This window comes from Microtus oregoni, unplaced genomic scaffold (assembly GCF_018167655.1).
Source record: "Microtus oregoni isolate MIOR12 unplaced genomic scaffold, Mior012 000095F_ref0000231, whole genome shotgun sequence".
Taxonomy (NCBI): domain Eukaryota; kingdom Metazoa; phylum Chordata; class Mammalia; order Rodentia; family Cricetidae; genus Microtus; species Microtus oregoni.
Genome location: NW_024544708.1, coordinates 2,552,930 through 2,576,228, shown reverse-complemented (window position 1 = coordinate 2,576,228; position 23,299 = coordinate 2,552,930). Strand labels below are relative to the sequence as shown.

At 43.8% G+C, this 23,299-nt stretch overlaps 1 protein-coding gene across 2 annotated transcripts in view; it reads left to right on the top strand.

Moving 5' to 3' along the window:
- LOC121442791 (rho GTPase-activating protein 28-like) overlaps window positions 1-23,299 on the top strand; it is a 174,818-nt gene that overhangs the window by 88,435 nt on the left and 63,084 nt on the right. Inside the window, exons 2-3 of one of the 2 annotated variants that reach the window (XM_041644404.1) lie at window positions 16,122-16,330; window positions 23,035-23,252. In XM_041644404.1, coding sequence (XP_041500338.1) covers window positions 16,122-16,330; window positions 23,035-23,252 — 427 coding nt within the window. Of the gene's footprint in view, window positions 1-16,121; window positions 16,331-23,034; window positions 23,253-23,299 lie in introns of those variants that run through there. The other variant, XM_041644405.1, reaches the window with a different exon arrangement.

Genomic DNA, 23,299 nt, shown 5'->3' with positions numbered 1-23,299 from the left:
TAGGTATTTGGGACATTTGAACTATATAGTTCTTTAACACTTCTGCCAGTCCCACCACCCCTGCGTCTTTTCTCCTGACCGACCGACTTCCCTTTGGGTGTAGGTTGCGTTTTCTAGTTGCTCTATCGTTCTCATCACTGGACTTTGAAACTCAGGAATTTCATGTGTTTGAGGGTTGGGTTTGTGGTGTTTCCTTAAAGAGCGCGCAGCTGCATTTTCACAGGTAATCACTTAAGAATTTTCTAATACATGTGACCTTCCATGTTCCCTCTGTGTGTTCTGGGTGTTGGATCATGACATAGTCATGGAGGAAAGCAGAAGCCTACAGTACCTGGTGTATTATAATATATACACCAATATGGTAATATATACACCAATTTTGTAATATATTGCAATTGTAACAGTACAGCAATATGGAAAGATATACACCAATTTTGTATTATGTACACCAGTATGGTGATATATACACTAATATGGTAATATGTACACCAATAAGGCAATATATATACTCACATTGTAATACATACATACACCAGTATTGTCATATTCACACCAGTGTCCCTGTATGTCCTTAGGCCTGCAATAAGAGCTCTAAAGAATTATTTATTATTCTCTGTCTTTTCCGATGGTAAGTTTCCTCTGGCCTGGTCTGGGAGCATGTGATCACGCAGTCCCACCAGAATCCAGTGGGCCCATCTGCCAATCCCAAACTGTTCCTTTTGCTCTTCTAGAGTGCCCTCGAGGTGCTCTGGCCTGCAGATTCTTGCTGGTTTAGCTTCCCTGAGATCTGATCTGTGTCTTCACCTGTTTAGACGGCTGTGCTCTGAACAGGATGCCTTGCTGTGCGCTGTATTCATGAGCTGCCTAGGAGCAGAAAGCCACACCCACTGGAGGCTCACTCTACGAGGCTCACTTTAGGGGCTTGCTCTGCTCCATGCCATTGTAGTCCCATATTCCATGGTCATTGTTTTAATGATTGGTTTCCTCATTTGACCTTTTTCTTGTCCTTCGCAGTGTGGGTTCGAGGTGGCAATCTTGAGTTCTGTGTCTCTGCTGTGATTAGAGGCACAAGCTCATTTGCATGTTTTTTAAACACACTCACCTGCCCAAGTGACAATCTTCATTTTTATTTCAGTTCTGTCTGCCCCTTGAAATGACAGTGCAGGGGTACCCAAACCCTTTAGCTCAGATGTGTTTTTGCAACATCTCGGGCAGTATCTGATGTCGCCAAACTTGTACCCAGTATTCATAAGCATCCATAAATCATTATTTCATGAGGAAATGTTTGTTGATTATCAGCACCATATTGTAGTCGGTGATTTCTTCTTCTCTTTGCATCTGGTCTGCAGGTCACCTTCACTTACACGTTACCCTCAGAGTAAATCCTTCGCTACAAAGACTCCGCAGAAATCACGTTCTTTTTCTCTTTTCTGCTATGAAGCCATAGTCCGGGTTGCTTGCTGGGAAAGTTGGAGCTACAGAGTATCTTTGCATAAATTTTAAACAATTCACATAGAAGGCTTTTTTTCGTCTTTCATGAAATACTGTTAAATTTATTGCTAGAAATATTTTCAGATTTTCACCACAGGACTGGAGAGATAGCTCAGTGGTTAAGAGTACTTGTTTTTGCAGAGAAGACTGGTTTAGTTTCCACTGCCTAAATGGTAGCTCTCAATCATCCCCAATGACATTGCCAGGGGATCTGACTCCCTCTCGTGACCTCCACGGGTGCCAGGAATGCATGTGGTATACATACATACTTACGTACAGGCAAAACACTCATACACATAGAGTAAATAAATCTAAAATTAAAGACAAGAGTGTCCCCCGTCCAGTCACATTTAGAGGAATGTGAGCATGAAGCATCCTTTCCTTTTGTGTAGATCACCCTCAATTCATCTTAAGTCCCAGAGTGGGAGGGAGGATTGCATCCCAATATAGGAATGTTCTCAAGAAGGAAGGCCGCCAGGCCTCTCTCTAGGGTGTGGGGTTGAAGAACAATGGACCATTGTCCTGAGGCCTCATTGCAACATCCATAGGAGTGACGGTGAGCCTCTGAACCTGAAGCTGGAGCATAGTTCCTGATTGATGGGAGGACTGATAGAACTATCCTGCTTGTGGGAGGTACCAGCCCGTAGGTTACAGCTGAGCTCCACGGGCATCAGAGCGAGCCCCGTGCCAAGGGTACAAGTATAAGAGGCAACAGCACGTTATTAAGGAAGGGAGAATTCAGAAAGTAGGCGGAGGAGTGTGCTGCTCCTCCCAGGCAGAACACTTGTGGTAGGAGACAGATCTGCTTCTCCAGCGACTCACAGACTGCAGGCACTGGCATTGCTCTGTTCTCCTGGCGAGCAGTGGACCAGAGGACAAGCAGTGTGTTGAGGAAGGTCTGAGTGTTGTAAAAAAAAAAAAAAAAAAAAAAAAAAAAAAAAAAAAAAACACATGTTCTCTTCGAATTTTCTGCATTGAAATTTCAGTGGGTAGGGCTCAAAGGCTCCGAAAACTCCCCAGGAAAGTTTTTAGCAAAATATATATCACGAACCACTCGAGTAGAGTTTTGAGGCAGCTGGATCAAGTACAGCATGACAGTTGTAATCCAATGGCACTGCCAAATTGTCCACAGCGTTCCAGGAGGTCCCTAGATGCTGAGACTTCTTGCTGCTTCAGCCAGGCCCAGCTTTTGCCTTGAGACTACAAAACTTGTTTTACTGTAACAGATGTTTGTTGGCGAGCTAAATAAGTCATTTGCAATGCTATTGGCATGGACATTGTTAATTGCCAATTTGGGAGATGAAAGAAGAAAAGACCGAAGGGGAAGCGTAGAAGCCATCACGGAGCCAGCAGTGACAACTGCTGATTGTCACCCAGATGTCCCCAACGGGGGAAGTGGACCTAGCTGACCTTCCCTTCCAAAGCCGCCTCCCTTTGTTCAGAGCATACTTCCTAGGGTTCGCAATGTTGATGTCATCTGCTGTGTGTCCGTGAGGTCTGTGCAAATAGGTTCCCAAGTACAAGAGCACCCACCTCGAGCGTCCCTGTGTCCCAGGGGTGCAAGGATAGGTGTGAGTTTAGAAACATCTATTTACCTTTTTCCCAAGAGTTCTTAGCATCCGTTCTTTTTCACTACATTTCTATATTTTACATTTTTTTCTGTACAGGTAATAAGTATTTAAGTTTGATTTTTTTAAGTCGTGCATGCACGCGTGCATGCTCACCCGTGTGCGTGTGTATACATGAGCGTAGGCAGCTGTGAAGGCCAGAAGGAGGTGTATGGTCTCCTGGAGCTCTATTTGCAGGTTGTCCTCTGCAAGAGCAGTAGTACACTAAACCATCTCTGAAGGATCTTAGGATAATAAAAATTTTGGAAAGAATTCATGGAAGAGCTAATTCTAATTTCTTCAAGGATTTCTCAAATAGACATAACTAATATTCACAGTTTTTCCAATGAGTATTAATTTTGAATCAGTGAATTATTATCTACATTTACTGAATATGAGGAATGTGACTGCCCCCTCAAAAAAAAAAGCATGTGATGTTAACAATTTTGCTAGAGACAAATATTGTTCTAGAATTCTGTAATAAAAATGGATGGAAATAATCAGTCATTGATATGTTTTGTGAAGACGAGTTCTCACTGTGGAGTCTAGGCTATGGTTGAACATGCTATCTATCATTGGTATGTTTTGTGAGAAGGTGAGCTCTCACTGTGGAGTCTAGGCTGCAGTTGAACATGCTATCTGTCATTGCTATGTTTTGTGAAGGCGAGTTCTCACTGTGGAGTCTAGGCTGCGGTTGAACACGGCATTTTTCTGCCTCGGCCTCCTGAATGCTTTCATTATAGGCACATGCTACTCCTTTGGCTTCTATGGGTCATTTAGGAGAATTCTGGGTCTGTGAATACCATGGTATAGATTGCTTAGTAACTGAGAGGACAAAGGGGTCTGGGATTCATCCTTGTTCCCTTAGCCACACCTTCCTTGTTCTTAGGGAGAAGAGGGACCTCTAACTACTCCAGGGATCAGTACCCTCTCTGGTTTCCACAGGCACCTGCACACACACACACACACACACACACACACACACACACACACTAAACAAACAAACAAAAAATAAAATCTTCAAAAAATGACCCATCATGTTTCTAGAAACCAAACACAGCAAAGATGCCATGTGAGCAAGCAAGGGTCCTGGTAGGATTTCCTATTATAATTTTCATTAAGCAAAGTATAGGCAAGTTTTGGTTTGAAGAGAGCATTAGAATGGAAAGTAAACGCAGAAATGGCAAGCCTTGCAGTATCTCTGGGTCACTCATCAATGTCAAACGATTAAATGGCAGCCATTTTTTATATAATTGAAAGTAGATGCGATGAAATATTTAATCATTTATGCTTTTGAAAGTGTATGAAGCTCACTAGCTTGGTCATACAGAGTCCATTCAGAAGTCACTGATCCTCAGAAAGAATTCTTGACAGCAGTAAAGAATGATGATGACGTTGTTAGAAAATTAGTGGACGGGGAGCTGTAGAGGAAGGAAGTATTCTGGGATGGGTTACTTCTCTGAAGGAAAAGGCTTCAACAGAGATCTCAGGGAAGAAATAGCCCTTTGTCATCCATGCGTGACTGATCAATCAGGGATTTGCAGTTTCCTGTCTACTGACACTGAGACATCCAAACTGTCCATCCTGGCGTGCGGAGCCTTGGGGATTCTGGAGACAAGAGCCTCCAGTATGCTCAGTGTCAGCCAGCAGGAAACCACTTACACCACTATCTTCCGATTGAACTCAGAAGGAACTCCTTGCTTTACAAAATCCACACCAGTCACGGGTGGGGAGTGTGCTGGCCTGTGGCTTTGTTTGTCTTGCCTCAAGAGGCATTATGAGAACCTATTACGAGAAATGCTCTCACTGTTTGCTGTAGAAATATGTGAGATTCATCAGTTCTCATCTCATTGATTATTTGAATGAGCAGGAGAAGGGGCATGGATTCCAAAAGCCCTCCGTTGTATGACTGTTTGCAGGGAATAGCACCAATTGTTCCCTTTAGATTACATAAACAGACATAGTTTTTAAGATGTTTTAGAGCTATCTGTGTTTTATGTATCACTTACATGTCTGGGGTATTTGGCATGGTAATTTGCCCTAGTATTAGATTACTGTTATAATGTCAGAGCCAAATCTTGTTTTTCTTTGATAAAAAATCTTAATAATTTAAAAACGATTTCAAGTAATTTAAAGTTGTATTTATCTTATGTGACCCTGCGTTAGTTACTTTTCCGTTGCTGTGATTAGACACTGTGACAAAAGCAACTTATGGAAGGAAGTGTTTATCTTGGCTTATAGCTTCAGGGGAGACACAGTTCATTATGGCAAGGAAGGCACAGGTGTGGGGAGGCGCAGGTGTGGGGAGGCGCAGGTGTGGGGAGGCGCAGGTGTGGGGAGGCGCAGGTGTGGGGAGGCTCGAGTGTGGGGAGGCGCAGGTGTGGGGAGGCGCAGGTATACAGCAAACTGATCATGTCATTTCATATAAATTCAGAAAGTAGAGGAAACAGGAAGCAGGGTGAGGCTATAGAACCTCAAATCCGCCTCCAGTGATTACTCCCTTCTCTAACAAGGTTCTTCCTTCTAAAGGTTCTACCACCTTCCCAAGTAGTGCCACCATTTGGGGACCAAGTGTTCAAACACATGAACCTATATGCAACATTGCTCATTCAAACCACCACATGATTTTAGTATATAGCTCTTGATTTCTTCCTATTACATATTTTCATGAAGGACATAACTCTCATCATTTTATGATAAAAATATAACTTTATTTTGTTATGTGCTTTTTCCGAAACATTCTAAGGGAACAAAGGGTATCATCCCTAATGTGCAGATGTCAAACTGTTATGCTTTTGGAAAATGGAGGACGAAGGCAAATGCAAACTGATCAAGAGACAGGCAACCAGGGGAAACGGTAGAGCCATCAGGAGACCACCGCGTGGTCTCAGTTCTCAAAACATAACCCTGCAACCTCGAACTCGCTTCTTACACTCCAAGGGCTTTATCCCCCTATTCTATAAAATGTACTGGCTTATGCGGAAACGTTCAAACTTCCTTTCCCCTGTCTAATCCTAGGATCACAGTTCCATCAGGAACCCTGCTTATAGTGTTTCAGTTTCAGGCTGTATGGGTGCCAGGGAACACAGATGGTTATCACCCCAGGGAACAGTCCAGAAATAAGACCATCATCGAGTGAGTCTGTGTATGGAAAAAGGGTACCGTGAAAGAAGGAACATCAAGGAAGGTTGATGCTGCCGTCCTAAGCCAGCTTACTGGTGCCGGGGGGGGAAATGCGCTCTCATCAATCCCCTAGTTTGAAACTGAGTTGATGTAGTTTGAAGGAGGAGGAGGAGGACCATTCCCACTTAGGGAAAGTTTGTTTGGAGCCCGAGTTCACCCTCTAGCTGTGAATACCCATGTAAAAGGTGGGCAAAATGACTCATGATGATCCTGGTGATCTTTTTTTGTGGTGCCTTGCTCTCATGGTTGAGTTTCTGGTTTTTGTGGCGCCATGCTCTCATGGTTGAGTTTCTGGAGCTGCAGTAGGGACAAAGACACAGACCGGGGGAAACCAGGGTCCAGCTGAGAATGTTTTTCACAATTCATTGGGCATTAATGGCGGTGACAGTGGTTATAAACGTAGACCACACATGTACTGAAAGTGTTTGGTTTTCATCAAATACATCACAGTACCAGAGACAGGCGAGGAGCTTGAAAGTTGCGGTAAACCCTTCGACAGTGCCAGAATTACTTCAGAGCCATTGGTGCAACCCGCACCAGACCCCACAAAACCACACTGTAAAAAATGTACATCATGGTTTGCTCTAAGGCTGCAGGGAAAGCATGCTGCTCACATGTGAAAGGAAAAGATGGACTGCGGAAATGACTCTGCCGTAGACAGTGCTGATGATGGTCTAGCCCGGCGGTCTGGCTCCGCAGTAGATAGTGCATGCTGATGATGGTCTAGCCTGCGGTATGGCTTCACTGTAGATAGTGCATGCTGATGATGGTCTAGCCCGGCGTTCTCCACCTTCAACACTGTGACCCTTTAACACGGTTCCTCGGGTTCTGGTGACCCCCAGCCATAAAATTATTTTTTTGTTATTTCATTACTGTAGTTTTGCAACTGCTATGAGTCATAATGTAAATATCTTATATGCAGGATATTTGATATGTGACCCCCAAAGGAGTTGCGACCCAAAGATTGAGAACCTTTAGTCTGGAGGGACCAAGTGTGGTTCCCAGTATGCATGTGGGCCACGTGTAGCACCATCTCCACAGGATCAACACACATTTTTGACTTTTACCCACTTTTGCATACAAATGGCAGGTGAATGCACGCATGCGTACACGCCTGCACATACACACACACACCCACACACACTCAAACCTAAAAAAGAAAATATGAATGTTTGCAATAAAAGGTATTTATCTAGATTACAAAGTGCAATATAATTCCAGAAACCAAAAGCATAGATGACCGAGACTCAGATACCATTGAAAGCAAGGAATGGTATAAAGGGTGAAAGAACTCTTTTTTATGCCCACATTCTGTCTCATGGATTCTTCCTGATCATCTCCTAATTGGATAAGAAATGTACTGATGTCACCAAAATGATTCTGTACACATGGCTTTACTTTCTTAGAAGATAATATGATAACAGTCACTCATGAGATTGACTGAGCCTCACCAAAATCAATATAGACATCAAGCTTAAAGATTGCATGTTAGTTTGAACATAGGCAGAACATAAAGCGTTCACAATTGATGATTTACTTTGCCTGCAAAGCAGGCATCTTATCCTGACATGATTTAGATGAATTAATTGAACAGGGAGGGGGACCATTTGCCCTCTGTGACCACTGGTCTTTGCTGAGAGCTTGTTGTAGAAATGGCCTGCTTGTTTTCTTCCTCCCTCCCTCCCTCCCTCCCTCCTTTCCTCCCTCCCTCCCTCCTTTTCTCCCTTCACCTCCCTCCCTCCCTTCCTTCTTTTCCTTTTCTTTTTATTGTCAACTTCCTCCTTTTCTCTCTTCTTGTTTTCAAAGATAACGTGAAATCTTAAAGCATTTTAATTATCAAAGTTCAAAAAAATTTTGATGAAATTTTAATATTTACTCTGTGTTCCCTCAACATCTTTGTAGTCAGTAGCAGACATTCTCTCTCCCCAACTTTGGGCCAAAATTAGAGCATTTTAAGAAACCCATCATAGTTGATACACAATGTTAGTTTGAGCTTCTTGTTCATCCTGGCTGCCCGGAACTGAAATAATCACACAGAAACTGTATTAATTAAAACACTGCTTGGCCCATTAGTTCTACCTTCTTATTAGCTAACTCATATTAATTTAACCCATTTCTATTAATCTATATATCGCCACATGGCTGTGGCTTTCTGGCTAAAGTTCCCAGCGTCTGTCTCTGGTGGCTCCTGGCCTCTCTGACTCTCCCTTTTTTCTCCCAGCATTCAGCTTAGTTTTCCCTGCCATGCTAAGTTCTACCCTGGTATACGTTCAAGGCAGTTTTTTTATTCATTAATAGTAATCACAGCACATAGACGGGACTCCCACATCGACATGATTTGTTTTGACCAAAGCCTTTGGTCTCACTCTACAGAGGCATGAAAGCATACCCACCCAGCAGTACCATTTTCACGTTCAATGCATTCCATACATCACAGGAGAAAGCCAATATCTTGTTGCAAATGCCTTTTCTTTTGGATGATCTTACCCAACTGTGGCCCTCTTTGAAATAAGCTGGGCTTCTGAAAGATGCTGTATAACCCGCTGTGAGTAGAGGAACGTATTTGTACATTGTACTGTATGCACTATATTTTTACAGATGCTCTTCAGCTTACCATGAAGTCTGGGCAAACCCATTGCACATTGCAAATAGTTGAAAGTGCATTGAATATACCTAACGTCTCCTTCTCTGTATTTATACACTGCAGAGTGTTGCTTGTTTTTCTCATGGTCACAGTGTTGGTCCAGCCCAGCAAGAGGATAAGTTAGCATCGGCAAAAACCCAGTCTAAAGAATGGTTTCTACTGACTGTACCTACTGTGTGGTGGTGTTGTTATTGTTGTTTCAAGTCTAAAGCACAGTTCCTACTGACTGTACCCACTGTGTGTTGTTGTTGTTTCAAGTCTAAAGCACAGTTCCTACTGACTGTACGCATGGTGTGTTGTTGTTTCAAGTCTAAAGCACAGTTCCTACTGACTGTACGCATGGTGTGTTGTTGTTGTTGTTGTTTCAAGTCTAAAGCACAGTTCCTGCTGACTGTACGCATGGTGTGTTGTTGTTGTTTCAAGTCTAAAGCACAGTTCCTACTGACTGTACACATGGTGTGTTGTTGTTGTTTCAAGTCTAAAGCACAGTTCCTACTGACTGTATGCATGGTGTGTTGTTGTTGTTTCAAGTCTAAAGCACAGTTCCTACTGACTGTACGCATGGTGTGTTGTTGTTGTTCTGTTGGGAGGAAGGGTTGTTGATATTTTTATTGAGTCATGGTCTCACGTAACCAAGACTGACCCTGAACTCCCCCCATAACTGAGGATGACCTCTGATTCTCCTGCCTCTGCCTTCCAACCTCTAGGGCTTCAAACTAACACCACCACACACAACAAACGCCACCACGCCTTGCTTACTGACTACATCTTGTGTTTGTACCATAGTCAACTCAAAAGATCATTAAATGGATCCTACAGGAGTTGGGGAGTATCTGCATAAACTTACAAATACATATGTAGTTATGATTATCTGAATGGCCTACTGAGGAAGCGTGGAGGGCACATGATAATGTCTCTGCAGCTGTGCCCAGGGTCTGTCCCAGATATCCTTATTGCCCCACAACAGCCCTGCTGGGAATAATGTCCCAGGTGACTTCTGATGTCCACATTGTGCTGTTCCCACGTCAATCAAAGACCCCTCAGCATGTCCTGGCTGTACCCCACCCTCCTTTTCCTGGGGAAGAGGAGATGTGTGGTTCTGGTCCCATCTTTTGAAAACTTGTGAGTTGCTTGGGCTGAGGGCAGTGTGGATTTGGTGGTTCCTGTCCACTTGAGTAGAGATGAGCTGTGCCTCGGGGTTCTGCTGGACAAGTCCAGGCCAAGGTAAGGCCAGCCGCTGGGTATCCCTTCCATCCGGAATACTCCCAGAACTTTCTTTGCTTAGAAGGTAGTCTATTATTACTTGGGCATTCCCCATAGTGAGGTGAATTGAGTCTCATCTTGCCCTACCCCAAATGGCTTATTCAAGTATGCTTCCCAATTACAGAAGTTGGAAAAAGGTTGGATACAAATAACAATAACAAAAATAAGGTCGATTTTAAAAACAAGTGCCCCCATCACGTTGCTGGAAATCCATAGATTGGCAACATCTGGTGTTGCTTCTGAGACAGTGTGTCAGTGCCCGTCAGTAAAATGTCTAAGCTTTCTCTCACAGTGCTGGCTGAGGTGACCGCTAAAGCGCTGGTCTTCTTGTCCACATCCAAAGAAGGAAGAGGGCAGAGGAGAAGGGGTAGCCAGTGTGCTAGAACAATAGCACATTTCAATTAATCCCAGGAGGGGACTATTCTTATGTGATTTGGGCCAGAACTGGGTCAGAGAGCAGGTGTGCTTGAAGGAAATTAAGGAACAAACTCAGGTTTGGGACACTGACAAATGCTGTCTGGGTATTGTCACTTCCTTTCTTTTTCTAAATTGTTTTTTATTAAACTATATATTTTTCTTCACTCCCCTCCCTTCCTCTCCCCTCCCCTTTACCCTTTCCCATGGTCCCCATGCTCCAAGTTTACTCAGGAAATCTTGTCTTTTTCTACTTCCCATATAGATTAGATCCATGTATGTCTCTCTTAGTGTCCTCAATGTTGTCTAGGTTCTCTGGGATGTGAATTGTAGGCTCGTTTTCTTTGCTTTATGTCTAAAAGTCACTTATGAATGAGTACATATATTTTTCTTCTTGGGTCTGTTACCTCACTTAATATGATGTTTTCTAGATCCATCCATTTGCCTGCAAATTTCAAGATGTCCTTATTTTTTTCCTGCTGTGTAGTACTGATGGCTGAAAGACACTTAAGGAAATGCTCAACAGCCTTAGCTATCAGAGAAATACAAATCAAAACAACTCTGAGATTCCATCTTACACCTGTAAGAATGGCCAAGATCAAAAACACTGATGACAGCTTATGCTGGAGAGGATATAGGGTAAAGGGAGCACTCCTCCATTGCTGGTGGGAGTGCAGGCTGGTACAGCCCCTTTGGATATCAGTATGGCGATTTCTCAGACATAGGAAACAACCTACCTCATGACCCAGCAGTACGGCTGTTGGGCATATACCCAAAGGATGCTCAATCATACCACAAAGACATGTGCTCAACTATGTTCATAGCAGCATTGTCATGACCAGAACCTGGAAACAACCTTAATGCCCCTTGACCGAAGAATGGATGAGGAAAATGTGGTCCATTTACACAATGGGTGTTCTCATTTCTAATGAAAAGTTAGAACACTGAGATTTCAGCACACACTGTAGCCTGCCTTCAAATCTAGCTCCATGCAGGTTAGCAAATTATTGCATTATGATAATCACCACCGTGTGGGCTCAGTTTGCTGGACATTTCACCTCCTCTTTATCCTAAGTTGACTCAGGGCTTACATCAATGTCACAGAGACTGTGTCATAGAGTAGAAAAGATAGCATATAGTGGTCCCAGAGTCCAAACAGGGCTGGGAGGCCATAGAGTCTGCATTTGATGCTGGACCAGCTGACTTTAGAACCCACCTCTAAGTCACTGTATGTCAATCATTCATTGATATAAAAATATGTATTGTCACACGTGGGTCTACAGTTATCTCAAGAGACTTAAAAAAATTGCTTTGAAGGGGATTCAAAGGCCCCTGCTCCATTGTCACTGCTCATCCATTCTTCAAGTGTTCCTGCATGTCTACAGTTTGCCAGACACTGGGGATAACACAGGCATGCCTTTGCTGGACAGTGTTCCAGGCGTAGAGGAGCTGAAAAAGCGTGTGTCCTCTGGGAAGAGAGAACATGGCTTTCCCGAGAATCTAGGAAACATTAGTGTGTCTAGTGTCAGTGTCAGAGAGGAGTGATGGAAGTTGGGCCCTGAATCTGAGGAAAGAACTCATCTAGCCTTGATGTCTAGATAAGAATTCATATTCATTATAACTGCAGCAGAAATGTCTGTGTCACGTGACGTGACTCTTGGTGACACCCTCATCAAGCAATGAGATGTGTAATCCTGGCATTGATGGCTTCAGGAGGCTGACGTAAAGATCAAATGGGGCGTAGATTGTTATATGGAAAAATCTGCTAGAAAATGAGAGACTATAAAGGCTCAAAAAATATACGCGAAAATATTTTTTAAAGTCCTTAAATTTCTTTTAAAATTTTACTCTACAAGTTGGTTAAAAAAATGCATGCTGTGCATAGACAAACACAACCTGTATGTGTGTTCATGTATGCACAGGTACACATGTGTGTAGGTATTTGAATGCATGTGTGTGCTTTGTGTGTTGGCCCGAGGACAACTTTGGCCATAATGTCCCTCAGATGCCATCCACCTGTCCACCATTTTTTCTTTGTTAGAGACTGGAGTCTTCTTATTGGCTTAGAATTCATCAAATGGGTTCGGCTGGCTGGCCAGTGAACCCCTGGAATCTGCCTGTTGCCGCCTCCCCAGCACTGGGGTGACAAGTGTGGACCACTGCAGCCAGTTTTCTTCACATGGCTTCTCTCAGTTGTACTCTGGTGTCCCTTACTGCTCGGAAGCCCTTTTTACTCACTCGGCCATCTCCACAGCCCCAATACAGCCCGTCTCAAAGCCCGGTGGCCTTACAGTGTGCTCCAGTTGGGATACAGACTAGGTAGAGATGGGCTGTAATGTCCATGGTGATTGCTAATGAGGACGAATGTAAAAACCCTACCTTTTAAAAAGTGTACCCAAGAGCCATGGATCCAAAGGCATGGATGGGAGCCAAGTTCCAAAGCAGAGGGCACTCATCCTCTTGTGAGCCGAACCCAGTGGTCACTGCCCTCCTTGGTCCTGTGTTCCCCTGAATCTGTGTCCTACTAGACAGAAAATCACCTCTGCTTAAGTCAAAGGACTTCCCTGGCCTAGAGACAGCACTGAAGCTGTGGCTGCCTGGCTGCCCTGTTATGACAGATTGAAGTCTCTGGGGATCTCTCTGTGGGTAATTTTGCTGACATCTCAGCAACAGAATAGGTTGTGGCCAAACTGTAGAGAGGGAGGGGGAAGGGAGGAAGGGAAAGAGGGAGGGAGGACAGAACAAAGGAAGAGAAAGAGGGAGAGGAAGAGAGAGAGCAAGAGCGTTATGGCCCTAAAGCCCTCTGAGCAGGGGAAACCTGAAGTGCCCACAAATTTCCCCTTCATGTATTTGAAACCAGAGAAAAGTTTAAAATGAAGACAAGTTCTACTTGGCCATAGTCTCTCACAACCTTGATGGGGCTGAAGGAATCTTTCCCCCAGTCCGGCTCTCAGGGAGAAGAAGAGGGCCTTCTCTAAGTAAAGCCTCCTTTATTTCAGCTTCCCGGGAAGCTTTTAAAGACAGCCATCCACGTAAGAGCACGTTTAGAGAGCAGAAAGACTGACTCCATAAGAATTGACTGTTCCCAATCTGTGTTAGCAGCATGGCAACATGCAGATGGCTGGCATTGAGAGGTAACCATTTTCAAATAAACGATAAACGTTTTAACAAAACTAGATGAAAAGATGGCAAATATTGAAAAGTGAAATTATGGATAATGTCAACAAAGAAGTAGAATCTTTACAAAAGAGGCGATGGGAAAACTTGATATGAAAGAGACACTGTGAACTGAAACATCTGTTGGATGGACAAACAGCAGGTTAGTAAGAAAAAAAATGTACTAGAGAAGAAAAATTCCTTACATAAGCATGGAGAAAGCTGGAGGCATAAAGCAAAGTATATCGTGGAGGAAATTTGGGATAGCATGAAGTGGTCTAACAGCTGCGCCTTTGAAAGAGAAGAGAGAGGCCTACAGAAAAATAAAATAAAATAAAATAAAGCGAAAATACAGCCCAGAGCAGTGGTGTGTGTCTGTGACCCCCTGTGTCCTTGCAGGGAGATGGAAGGAGGCTGGGAGCCTGGTTTGTGTGGCCGCTGAGCAGAGAGAGTGGCTAGCAGAACATCCGTGGCTGCAGACACTGCCAGCAGACAGAATGGACGTGAATAGAAGGCAGTGGATGGAATAAATCTTTCTCTGGAAAAAAAAATTATTTCCGGAGAAATAAAATCTTTTCTCTTTTAATTTCACTTTGAACTTTCAACTATTCACATACCCTTAAGATCCACTTTGAGCCTTGGAGTGTTTTCCTAGCCAAAGTTGCTGCGTGGCACAATGGCATTCTGTTTTTCTTGTAAGATTTTCCTGGCATTGTTTTGGTCTAAAGGAAGAAGAAAAATACAAACATCTGATGAAACCTAAGCATGAGCCTGTCCTAATATGGTGAGGTCTGAAGCTGTAGGCCACACCTCATCCAGTCGAATGGCCTGGGGACCAGCATTACGCAATGCGTCAGGAGTGGAGGTTGTGATCTGTACCAGGATGAAGATGAGCTCTCTGAAGCCCTTCCCACAAACACAGAAGCTCTTCCTAGGCCTTTTGTCCCAAAAGTGCTGTTTGGCTTCCTTGCCAAAAATAATATCTGCTATCACAGCTAAGGGATTCTTCGGATGCCTGTCTCTGTCAGCTGCTCAAGACCAGCGTCACACACCTGTTGTCCCTGCTGTTAGTAGTTTCTTGACAGTCTCCTTGAGATTCCATTGATGCGTGGGTGGGGAACTCCACTATGACCAAGCTCATAGTTTTTAGCCATAAGCTTATCTTCCCTTGTGGTTTTCTTGTTATTTTACAAGTATGTGATTTCAAACTTCTTCAGTTCTTGGACACATTTCTTATTTCCTTAGGTTCCAAAGTAAATTTTTCTACTGAGTGCAGTCATTGACATGACATGCAAAAAAAAAAAAAAAGTATCTGGCATATTTTGGGGGTAAGGAAAACAAGAACTGTTACGGGAGCCAAAGAGATAACTTAATGGTTAGAAGCATTGGCTGCTCTTACAGAGATCCCAGGTTCAGTTTCCATCTCCCACACGGGCTCAGAACCACCTAGAATTCCAGTTCTAGAGCTGATTACCTCTTCTGGACTCTGCAGGTACCATGCAGGTAGGCCAAAATAACCACACACATAGAATAAATAATAAAAAAATTTAAGTGAGCAATATTGATATAATTCCGACGGGGAAAGAGCCTTCATTTCATTTTCTATAATTATTGACTTGAAATTTATACTTAGAATATATTGTTATGATTCTTAAAACTTAGTCTGTGTTAAAACTGTAAAACTATAATTTTTATAAGTCCAGTACACACACATACATGCATGTGTGCACACATACACACACGCACACACACAATCTGGTTCTAGGGATTAAACCCAGTACCTATACATGTTGTGCTGTGATCTTCCATCAGGCCACCTCCTTTGTGTATGATTGTGTATGGTGTGTATGTGTGTGTGTATTTTTTTTAAAAGAAGTTAAACCATAAAATCCACAATTGTATAACTTTCTGGAGAGCCATATGTTTTTCTCTGAATAGGCTACTTGGAGGACAGTGAACAGTAAGAATGATGCTGGCTTCATGGTTACAAGAAACCTGTGTTGATTTACCAATACCTTGTGAATTCGTTAGTGGTGTTCAGAATTAGTCTCCGATCAGCTGACTTTCTACCCCTTTGCCATCATCGAAGGCCCTCTACATAAACAACCTTTAGTTGTACACATTTCTCCTGAGAGCTGTAACTTCCTGTTTATATGATACTTATTTTTAAAATTCCTGTTAATGTTCATATAGCTATACAAAATTGTTGTGAAGTATGGGAGCAGAAATGGTCCTCACCAAATGGTGCTGATTCGGTCAAGCCCCTCCCGATAGCACTAACTGATCTCCGTTGACAACTCGATCCTGTTTCTTCAGTGACTACACAGGCACGGGGTTTGATGCAGTTGTTTTTCTTTCCCCAGAAAATCTATTCCTCGCTGCCGAAGAATTAACAGGATGCTCTCCAATGAGTCCCTGCATCCGCCTGCCTTCAGTCGCTCCAACTCCCAAGCCTCTGTCGACAGCAGCACATCGGTGGAGGAGTTCTGGCCAGAAGTCGGGAGTATCAAAGAGAGCAGTGTGGGGACACAGGAGGAGCAGCCGCCCACCCCCGAGGCCAAGCCCGTGGATGGTAAGGGCTGGACCTGCCCTGTGGGTTTCGTGTCAGGGAAGAAGTCAGCCCACCAAGTCTGTCATCAGTAGAGATGGGGTACCTACTGCCGGCAGTGAGGGAGGGCAGGCCATGGCACCATCCAGACACGAGTCCTTAAGGGGATCCCTGCTCGGGGGTGCTGTTCCCTTGGGGTGGTCTCCTTTTCATCAAACAGACTGGGCATGCTGATGCTCTTGACATTTACATCTGTGGACTTGACATTCAGGGTAGCAGGAGAGCTGGGAGGGAGAGAGGAGGTGAGAGATTTGCCTTACTGATTTTAGAGGGGAAATTACTTTGGAGCGTTTGTTGGTATTAATATATTAGCCTGCTTAGTACTCCGCAAAATAAAAACCATGTTAAGCATTGAGGGTGGAGACAAAAGCAAAAGCAAATAAACACACAAAACAACAAACAATCCAAAAAGAGCATCACGGTAAACACATAAAACAACAAACAATCCAAAAAGAGCATCACGGTTTGTGGGTCCCAGAGATCAGGATCCTGGGCTGACACTCATCTTGCCTGGCTTGATCTTGTGGGTGTATAAAATGTCCAAGAATTTTCTCATTAATTAGTAGTTAACTACCAGCTTGGAAAGCCTTCTCATCCTTCATTCTCTTGTCTTAGTGTTTCCCAACACCAAAATAAGATCACTTCTGTGATCAATTAGAACCCTATATAGCACAGGAACAAGAAACCCTCACATACAGTTTATGAGCATCCGTGAGCATCCGTTCTAGGAAATAGTCTTCCCAGCAAAGTGTGTGCTTATTCCCACTGCTCCCATCCTTCCTTTGGTTTTTCAGACAGATCTTTGAAGGCAAATGCCTCTTGTCCCATATCCCTGCTCTTTTTTTTTTTTTTTTTTTTTTTTGCTTGCAACCCAGTAACCTCCAGTTCTACCTGAGGCCTCGGGGTTTCCTGGCATTCTCTCCTTATAAGTAACTCCCTTACGTGACGAGAAACCAGGCTCTAACTCCTGCCATACATTTACCGTTTGTTCAAACCCAAGGGCCATGGAAAATATTTTCTGCGAGCCTAAAGTGCTACAAAAATGCAGGTTTCCTAGCTAGAGTTAATATTCATTTGCAGGCGTCGCTTTGGAAGGACTTGCAAAGATGTCAGGATCCTAAGTGCACAATCCAGTGGCCTCTGATGAAGGCAAAGGCATGCCCTTCTCTAAACCAACATGGATCAAGATGGTCAGGTTGAGTCATACATGTCTATAACCCCAACACGCGTGAGGCTGAGGCAGGAGGATCACTAGTTTGAGACCAACGTGGGCTGTGTAGTAAGACCTTATCTCCCAGAGAAATGTGTCCACAGGGCGGGGGTGGATTTCATTCAACCAGGAGACTTCCTGCTTCATTCTCGTCGGTCACACCTCTCCGAATGACACTGTCTAGGGCCAAAGGTAGCCACAGTTCCCATGTTTGTGGGTCAGAGGGATTATGTCACCATGCTCAGTACTGCTCAGTACTTAGAAGATTTAGCTAGTATGTCAGTACTTCATTGCTTTTTTGGTTCTGGGTATTGGCATTTATTTCTAGGGATGCACTAACAAGGTGCCACAAAATTGGGTGGGCTTAACGACATAAATGTATTCATCACAGTTTTGGAAAGTAGAACAAGAAGGCCAGTAAGATCTTGCTATCTGAAGCCGTCGGGAGAATCCTACTGCTGCTGCCTTCCTGGCTGGGGTTGAAGCTGGCGGCCATGGGTGCCCTTGGCTCGCAGGCAGCACACTGTGTCATTCTCGGCCTCAGACTACTCCAGGTGTTGGCTCTGTGTCTTTCTCTTCTTCAGAGGTGCCAGCTGTAATGAATTAAAGGGCTCGCTCTATTCCAGTATGGCCTCACTGTAATTTGGTTTGGCTAGGGGTTTGTTTGGGGTTTCGCTTTGCCACACTTGGCTGTGCAAGTGCTCTCTCTGCTGCTGAGCTACTCCCAGCCTGCACCTCCATTGTTATATGTGTGTGTTTTAGGAGCTGTCTTTTTTTTTTGTTTTTAATGTTTATCTTTATTGAAGTATGACAAGTAGATGAAATTGAACATTTTTATGATCTACATGTTTTAATGAACACATACAAGCCATATTTTAAATCTAAACAAGGCTCCACTCACGGTGCTGAGGGTTGTGGTTTCAGCAGATGTCGGGGTAATTCAGCTCTTCACCGTTCAGTCCACGGAATGAGTACATCATGTCTTCCTGACCTGCTAATGGCGGTGTGGGTTTTCTTTGTTTATAGTTCAAGCACTTAAGATGGATGATTTGAAAAATCTTGTAGAAATTATTTGTGGACATGCATTTTTATTTCTCTCAGATGCATGACTTTTTATTAAATCCTTAACTATAAGAAACTGCCAGGATTTTTCTGGAAGTTCTACCATTTTGCACCCTTCCCTGTAGGTTAAGACAGAATTGTTTTTTCTACATCTTTTCAAAGTTTGATATTGTCTGTTTTCTTAATAGGTGCGAATCTAGATATGTAGAATTACCTTACATTAGTCCTGATTACATGGCATTGATTGACAAGTGTGTTCCCTGTCTTTATTGTCCCTTCCTGTACTTTGGGTAATCTTTCAAGTATTTAAGAACGTCGTCCTTTTATTACTGGCTTGTAGGAATTATTAATGCATTTAAGATATGTTTGTATACATACATTGCAAAACTTTCTATGACTTAGCTATTCATATTCTTTTTTAGAAAGATTTACTTACTTTTATTTTATGCAAGTGTTTACCTCCATGTATGTGTGTGAACTGCATGAGTGACTGGTGCCTGTTAGGCCAAAAAGGTTGTGGAACCCTCTGAAATTGCTGCTACAGAGGTTATGAACTGCAGTATGGGTGCTGGGAGCCTAACCCAGAGCAGCCAGTGCTCTTAACCACTGAGCCATCTCTCCAGCTCCTAGAGCGCCAGTGCTCTTAACATTGAGCCGTCTCTCCAGCTCCTAGAGAGGCCAGTGTTCTTAACCACTGAGCCACTTCTCCAACTCCTATTTATCTTCTTAATGAGATTCTTTAATTGGTCTGCTCTCATCACTTTGCTTCAGATATATAGAAATATAGTTGTTGTTTTTAATCTTGACCTCATATCCCCTTAACTTCCTAAATTAGTTTTCTAGTATGTGTGCCCCCACCTTGTATTGCAGGTCTTAAAGAATGGCCTTAGCCGAAAGACAGCATAAATTCAAATCATACTAGTATATTACTTAAGCAGAAATTTGGAATTTTTATTCCCCTTCAGTTCCTGCCCTTGTTTGGCTCTTCTCTGATATCTATATGTAATTATTTCATGTGTTTTATTTCGAATTTATACCACAATGCTGTTATGCTAAAAGTTACACTGATTCCCATGAGAGATGGGAGTCCCATTTTAATATGAGTCTCCGACACTCTGAGGAGTCCGGAAGCATCCTTTGTTCCATGGTCTTGATCTAACAGAAAAAAGTGTGGGGGGGGGTTGTTAATGAAATGAGATCAAGACCTACTTGATGGGAAATTGCGTGAAGGAAAAAGAAATCGCAGAATTGAGGCTGATAGTGTTAAGGCCTTACCTTGTCTCCTGGGCTCAGGGGGAAAACTTAGTTGAGAGAGAAGCTGAGGTCGGAAAGATGGCCAGTAGTGACAGAGCCAACGATAGCTGGCCTCTCCAGATGTGACACGGAGCCTTCAAGGACCCCACAGTAGCCTGGGAAGGAGGTGAGGAGACATTGAGTAAACACATCTTACAGAACACATTAAAGCCAGAGGAAAAATGTTTTTACATGTACAAGGACTCATTTAGTGACACTGTGGAAGTGGTTTGGAGGGGCCTGGAGAGTCTAGGAAGTTGGGGGTCTGCTGTGGATGGTGGCGGCTTTGACAAAGGCCGTGGTAGAACAGATAAAGGGAGGCCCAGGAAGCTGGGCTCTCGGTAGCACAGTCCTGTAATACAGTACTCAAAGGGCTGAGGCAGGAGGTTGGTGAGTTCAAAGTCAGCCGAGACTATACTAAGCAAAATGAAGTAAGGAGGTTGGCGACTCTTGAGATATAATAAGGAAATAATATTAAAAAGTATTGACGGTGTGCTGGGGTTGACACCTCCGCGGCCCCTCCTTTGCCTCGTTAGTTGGTGGCGGACTTTGCATATTGAAATGTGGGCGAGTAACTGAGGACCCAGGGTAGGGGATGGAGACTATGGACTCAGGCTTGAATGTGTTGAACGTAGCATGATTGATAGAGTGAAATTGATACTGAGTTGGATGCAGGGGCTAAAATGGCTGGAGTGTTCTGGATTGCCGACATAGACGTGACAGCTGAGGAGAGACCACTAGACTTCATCCTTCCTAATTCAGCAAACATGAATCACACCGGTGTCTGCTATGGACATTTCTCACCTAGAAAAGCATTCTAGCTATGTTTTGCCCTGAGGAAGGGTCTGAGGTTGTAAACCATCAGTTCCCATGGTTTATGTTATCTCTGTTGTCTGTTTCTGCTATTCTTTCATTTTTCCTCACGTAAGTGGTGAGAGAGACAATCCAATGTTTTAAAACGTTAATGTCCATTTGTATTTCTGACTTTGTCTTGAGACGTGATAGCCTTACCCAAGGCTAAAATAAAAGAAGGCCTTCCAGCCGGGCGATGGTGGCACACGCCTTTAATCCCAGCACTTGGGAGGCAGAGGCAGGCGGATCTCTGTGAGTTCGAGGCCAGCCTGGTCTACAAGAGCTAGTTCCAGAACAGGCTCCAAAGCCACAGAGAAACCCTGTCTCGAAAACCAAAAAAAAAACCAGAAAAAAAAAAGAAGGCCTTCCAAGTCCTCCCAGGTCTGACCTCACTCTGGTCCAAGTATTATCGTCTCGCGTCGACGTGGGTATTTCATTTCTTTTAAAGGGACAGTTTGCAGAGCAGCCGAGTAAGAAAAGCACAGTAGTCAATACAACCTTTGCCAAGTTAGGAAATGGGCCTCCGAAAGCATACTCAGTGCATCTGTTTATGCAGATGATGTAAGAGCATAAGCAGGGTTGAGGGCGCTCGGGCTGGGGCTCTCAGGCCTGTTTACACGTCAGTCTAATCTGCTCATCAAACAGCCCTCGCTCGCAGTCAGCCTGCTAGCCCAGTTCCCAGGGAAGTGTGCGCAGCGGATTTTCTGCACAGGATATGTTTCTCTTTAACTTTGATCCATCTTGTTTACCGTACTAATTAATGCTCACAGATGAGCCTCGGGTGTTGAATTGCCTTCTGAAAAAATAGACAGATTGTCCCATGTTCAGAGAATCAGGAAAATGAACAGCGATTAAATATTTTACTCCAGGTTCTTTGCCAAATACATAAATAGTTTCTCAAAAAAGAGTATCCTCGTGGCTGCATACCGTTTTTATTGCTGTCCCTGTAGTGGTATATGTTTCTACATGAGCACTGTGTTCTCTCTCAGGGCAGGCTATACACTGTGGCCCTGCCCTGGTGGAGGTCCGGGCAGGTAGGGGTGGATGTCATTGCTGTGCCTTCCACGGTGTCCTTCGTCTTGGTGCGTGGCTTGATGGCCAAGTGTCCAGAGCAAATCACACAAATACTTGTTTCTATTAGCAGATTCCCTTGCGCTCGGGATTGACTTATGTCCAGTTTGTTGGTCAGGGAATGCAAAGAGGCAACAATAACACAGACACATGGATTAACCAAAATAGCTTATTATCTTAAGATCCCAGCAGGAAAAGTTCAGAATATCTTCCAGCATCAAAGGGGAGAGAAGACATCCAGACCCTTACACTCAGCAGTAGATAGAAATCTAGAGGGTGGGATTAGGGTACCTGTGGGACAAAGCCCTCACTGGGGTCCAGGATTCAAATTAGTGGGTTTAGAGCAAGCGAGTTTGCACCCTGTGGAGTGTAGGTATGACAGAGGTGGACCTGGAAGTCTTGTCTGTACAGTCTGTAAGGACAGTCTAGTAGGATGCCTCCAGTCACCCTGCATCGCTTGGTCAACAGAAGATGGTGTCGGAACCACATTGAGGCTTTGGAAAGACAGAGAAAATTGAAACTCTGTCAGTGATGGACTGAGCCCCACTTCTGGTGGGAGAAAGTTCATCCTGTGTTCAGAATGGGAGCTGGAGCCGCATAAGGGAAGGGAAATGCTTGGTGCTCATTTGCCGAGGGGAGATTGAGGGCTCGAGACAACTTTTCCAATGTCAGTCAGCTGCTAAGTGGTGGATTTGAAGCTGCATTTGAGTGACTGAGGAGCTGTTTGTGACTTGCTAAGCCATGCTTTTTCTGTTATAATTTTAGTAAAATAACTTCATGTTTTATCCATTTTTTAATTGGAAGTCTCAATATGGCTTATCTTTAACCTTCTAGCAAGGAAAACTGCTTTTCATAGTTGCCACATAACCTTACTCTACAGGCAGCATTTTATGACTTTAGTTATATTTTAAAAAGTGTAAACATTTCATTTATTCTTTCATAATCACCGCAGAAGAAAAGACAGTCTTATTTGGCCATGGTGGCACCTGCTGCAATCCTAGCATTTGGAGGTAGAGGCAGGAAGATCATGAGTTAAAGACCTTGTCTCAGAGTGACAACAGACAGATAACTATGAAGTTTCCCGATGCGCCTGAGTGTCTGGTATACCCAGAGACGAGCTGCATGCATCAGTAGCCCTCTAGAAATGACCCTAACCTCCCCTTGCTCATGCTGTTTCCAGAAGGAGAACTTGAAGCAGAGTGGCTCCAAGATGTGGGACTGTCAACCCTGATCTCTGGGAACGAAGAGGAAGATGGCAAAGCCCTCCTGTCCACGCTGACTCGCACCCAAGCCGCTGCCGTGAAAAAGAGATACAACACGTATACCCAGACGCTGAGGAAGAAGAGCAAGCAACCCGTCAGGGATGTGAGAGATGTCTTTGGAGTCAGCGAATCTCCCGTATGTAGCAAGTTTGATTCCCAAAGGAGTTTGCTTTGATCTCTGGG